This window comes from Lathyrus oleraceus, chromosome 4 (assembly GCF_024323335.1).
Source record: "Lathyrus oleraceus cultivar Zhongwan6 chromosome 4, CAAS_Psat_ZW6_1.0, whole genome shotgun sequence".
Lineage (NCBI taxonomy): Eukaryota > Viridiplantae > Streptophyta > Magnoliopsida > Fabales > Fabaceae > Lathyrus > Lathyrus oleraceus.
The window spans coordinates 1,583,304-1,588,559 of record NC_066582.1 but is presented as its reverse complement, the minus strand read 5'-3'; the positions used below and the strand labels follow the sequence as shown (position 1 = coordinate 1,588,559).

Sequence of the window (5,256 nt, the reverse complement as noted above, 5' to 3'; positions counted from 1 at the left end):
CTAAAAAAAAGATGAATTTCATATAGAGGTGTAAATACAACTAATAGAAGTAGGAAAAACGGAGATCCTTGTTTCCAAGAGAGAATTCCTATTATTATTATAACAACACTACAACAAATTTGTAAAAACAAAACCATAGTACTTGTGTCGGAGAGAGAATTCCTATTTGTTATTGTAACAACACTACAACAAATTTGTAAAAGCAAAAGCCATACTGTAATAATACATCTGTAACTAATCTATCTAAAGTTTCCCATTAGAAACATATTGAAACCAAGAGGATGATGGTTTTTGCCTGGCTTCAATGACTGCAGCTGGAGTTGTCTATGCCGAATATCCACCATTTGCTTGATCGAAACATAGCTCAAAACCTGAGGAGTGGCTTGAACATTTGATGCAACGCCCCCAATATCAATGTGTCTGAACACACCAGTTTCAGGGCAAAATGAGACCAGACATTGGGAATGTAAATGTGAATCAGAATCAGCTCTGAGCCACATATCTCCACAATTGTTGAATCCAATTGGTCTGTGCTTGTCCTGTGGACTCAATCCACAGTAGGACTTTATATCAATACCGAATGCCTTTCTCCATGACTCTTTCACACCATAATTCTCCATCAACCATGTCTCAAACTTCGCACCCTCGATTACATAGCACAAACACAAACAACCTTTTAACACACCAACACTGATTCCTGAGATCTTACTCACATATTCCTCGTCGAAGTGCGACGGTGGTGGCACGGAACTGAATGTGTTGCTGTTGAGATCAAACGAACATATCAATTCAGAACCGGTATCCTCAGTGACCCAATGAAGTGCACCGTTGAATGAGGGATCAAAGGAACAATTTTTGGACCTAGGTTTTACAGAGGGAGCGTTTGGAATCACAGTCCATGTGCTAACCCTTGAATCAGATTGGTACATTTCAGCCACCATTTGATCCAATTTCGAAACAAGCTGAATAATTTTGAAATTCTTCTTTTTGGGATCAAACCCAAAAGCCGAAAAACGGAGATTTTCATCTGCAGCACTTAGGGCAGGAGGAACAGGAAGAACCTCACCCAACAAAGGATTACATACATAATAAAGAGAGCGAGAGTGATAATTAGAAGCGCGTAAACACAAAAGCCCGTTGCTAGAATTGATCAAATTCATTCGCCGATTGATATGAAACGTAACAAACCTGGTTCTTCTGTTAACCGATCGTTGTTGCGCGAGATGAATTGGGGTTCCGGTGGCGGTGGCGGTTGTGGTGGTGGTGTTTTTGCTGCGCTTTGAATCGGATGAATAAGACGGTTGCAATTGCATGGCCATACAAGACGATCCATGATACGAATTGGGAACGGATTGGATTTGAGTATCAGATGAATCGATACAGGTGAGGGAATTGTGATCGGAAAGAACAACGAACGAAATTGGGGCTTTTGAGAAATAGGATTGTTGAAAGGAAGTATCGGAAACGATGGATTTGAATCGAGAACAAACGGAAGAGCATCGAATTAGGGTTACAGCAGGTAGTTTGAGCATGATATCGAAGAGGATGTGATGTGGAATGTCGAGGATGTGAAACCCTAGGTCAGGTTCACTACCCCTTCTCACCATTTTCGTTTTCTGTTTCAATTACTATCAACACCCCCTTTTTCTTTCTCTCTCTAGTACAACTGAGGAGTAAGAGTTAACACGCACGATGATGCTTCTTTTTTCTAAAATAATGTACTCTCTCTGACACACATTTCTTGTTATTGTTACTCTAAGCCTTCTTCAATCCAATTTATAGACCAAGTCAAGTTAACTTAAATGTTAAAATAATTATAATTAGAGTACATTTTAGTCATTATCAATATACATTAAAATTACATGTATCATGAATTTTATTTATTAAATATTTTTATACCAAGTATGTATTAAAATAAGATTTATTAAAAAATATTACTATATGTAAAATTTGAATATTGACTGTTTTTTTGTATTTTATTGTAAGTAGAAACATTTAATCTCAAAGTATTAAGAAAATTCATTTAATAAATATGTTTTTCGGTTGAATAAAATTTAATCTTATAAATAAATAAAAATATTTTTTCCTCAAAAAATGTTATTTAGGATGAATTTTCTATTTATAAATATGATAATAAAAAATTAATTTAATAAATATATTTTTATTTTAACTAAAATTTAATTTAATTTTGTAAATCATATAAATATATATATTTTTTCTCAAAAATGTTATTTAAAATGATATATATATATATATATATATATATATATATATATATATATATATATATATATATATATATATATATATATATATATATATATATATATAAAATTTAATATTTCTAATATTTTCATGGTCAAAATATTAGAAATATTTAATATCAAAATATTAAGAAAATTTATTTAATAATTTTATTTTTAATTTGACTGAAATTTAATTTAATTTTGTAACTCGTACAAATATATATATTTTTCTCAAAAATTTGATTTATAATAAACTTTCTATATGTAAATATGATAATAAATTCTTTCGTGGTCAAAATATAAGGAATATTTAATATCAAAATATTAATAAATTCATTTAATAATTTTAATTTCTTGACTAAAATTTAATTTAATTTTTTAAGTCATGCAAATATATTTTTTTCTCAAAAAATATTTGATTTATGATAAATTTTCTATATATAAATATGGTAATAAATTATTTTATGAGGATCAAAGAGTTTCTAGAATATAAATTTTATATTTTTTTGACAAATGAAAAATATTACTAGATGTAATATTTCAATATTGACTGTTTTAGTATTTATTATAAGTAGAAATATTTAATCTCAAAATATTAAGAAATTCATTTAATAAATTTATTTTTCTTTGACTAAATTTTAATTTAATTTCGTAACTCATACAAATATATTTTTTTTTCTAAAAAAATGTTATTTAGGGTAATTTTCTATATATAAATATGATAGTAAATTGTTGAATGAGGAGGTCAAAATATAAAAATTATTTAATATCAAAATATTATGAAAATTAATTTAATAAGTTTATATTTATTTGGACTGAAATTTTATTTAATTTTTCAAATCATACAAATATATATTTTTTTGTCAAAAATATTATTTATGATAAATTTATATATAAAAATATGATAATAAATTGTTTCATGAGATTCAAGTTGTTAGAATATAACTTTTTTTTTAAATATCAAAAAGGAGAATTTATTATTAAAAAAGTGATATTAATAATTATTTATAATATTAAAATTAGATTTAAGTTTTGTCTTGTAAATTCATAAAATTAAGCTCAAAATTTCAAACTTACATATAAATTAAAATCACGTTAATTTAAAAATATTTAAAGAATGATATCATAAAAATCAGAAAGTAATTCCTCCGCTAACTATTATTTTGAAGAAAAAAAATGCACCAAGTTTTGGTCAATGTTTTAGAAAAACTAATAGGTTTTGAATTATTTAATGCTAGAGTTTTAAGTATATCTTTAGTTTAATTAATTTTAATGTATTTATCTGTATTTTAGGTCAAATTCAAATAAATAAAATATATTCATTATACAGGTATATAATAATTTATATATTTTTTTATGAGATTAATTACTATACACTGTTAATGTAAAAAGTTTTACATCGTCGATTCATCACAATCATCCGTTTGTATTACTTTATAGATTTTTAAAATAAAAGTCAAACTTCTTTTAATATCCGACGTCTATGATTAACTGGTGGTGTAAAATCTTTTTACACTGTCAGTGTATTTCAATTAAACTTTTTTTTTAATATTTTATTTTTTTTAAAGAAAATTTAATTTTTTTTCTTTTTTGTAATATATTTTATGGAAATATATAAAAATAATTTAAATTCAATTCAATTTAAATTTAATTTACCATTAAAAGTGTATTTTTTAATAGAATATTTAAATTAAATAAAGTTGATATTTTTTGTTTCAAATTTATAATTAAAAAGTATATGTTTTTTTTCTTATAAACGATACCTTACGAAGGAAGTAAATCTTAAAATCAAATATTTGTTTATACTCTTTTTGTCTTACATAAATTTTTTTTTCCTCAAATTATTTAGTTATGTAAATTATTAATGCAATATTTATTATTTTTTAATTAATTTTATTTATTGCATTTTAATTCATATAACTAATCCACAATAAGATTATTTTAATAAGTAATTCTCATTTTATCATTGAATCATTATAATTAATCATTATTTTAAAAAGTAGAAAAAATATAAGGGGACATTTAATATGAGACAGGGTAATAGTGAACAATAAAATATATTTTACTAAACTTAATTTGTGGTTTACATAAAATTTAGAAAGAGTCGGCTCATGTGAGGTGATAAGTTCTATGGCCTTTAAAAGTATTTTTATGTATGTTCAGAATGTCCCCCTCAACCTTAAGGTTGAGATATTTATAAAGGTTTATGGGCCTAGAATCCAGGGAACCCTCAAGAAGTGGTAATTGTCCCTCCTGATTGGGGGAAACTGTTGACTGTCTATTTCTTAGGGAGTCATGAACATGACTTTGCACATGCAGTTAGGGTATGGATAAACGGTATTATCCATGTTTTCCTTTATGGCAAACCTCCATGCCACGTAAAGGATACGACCAGGGAGGCGCCTCGGGGGCAGGGGGCCAGCAAAAGACATATGTCGCTCTATTTGGGGGCCCTCATAAATATATCATTACACAGTCCCTTAAGCACAAAGATTTGTAAAGGGAAAAGTATTTCAAGCTTCTCTTTCCCTTCGGTTGCTAAGGGTGAGTCCATCAATTGAGATGAGTCCTTTAGTTGGAGGTGAGTCCCTTAGTTGAAGGCGACTCCTTTATTTGTAGGAGAGTCCCTCAGTTGAGGATGAGTCATCACCTTCTTTCCAGATGTCTCCTGAGTAGTCGGAGTGTCAACTGGGAATGTCAAACGTCAATTGAATGACCCTTTTATTCTCACACATGTCCTCAACGCGTGGAAACCCTTCCATTCCTTGCAACAGTTACTCCATCAAGCGGGCATGTTGCTTGTGCTTATGGTCTTTTCAATTCTATAAATGCCACTGATATATTTTCTAGGAAAATCTTTTCTATTTCCTTCCCTTTTAGAACCTCCATTTTGCTTCCTCAGGAAAAATTCACAAGCACGTGAAAGCTTTGGAGAGGAAAATGGATTACGAGATTCGTCCTTTTTCCCAGAGAATAAACGTTGTTATTTTTTCTTAGCCTCTTCCCTTCA

General features: G+C 28.2%; 1 protein-coding gene across 1 annotated transcript; it reads right to left on the bottom strand.

Moving 5' to 3' along the window:
- Positions 1 to 239: 239 nt before the first annotated feature.
- Positions 240 to 1,607, bottom strand: LOC127135057 (F-box/kelch-repeat protein At3g06240). Its single transcript, XM_051061873.1, has one exon. The coding sequence runs from the start codon at positions 1,605 to 1,607 to the stop codon at positions 240 to 242; it is 1,368 nt and encodes a 455-aa protein (XP_050917830.1).
- Between the last annotated feature and the right edge of the window lie 3,649 nt (positions 1,608 to 5,256).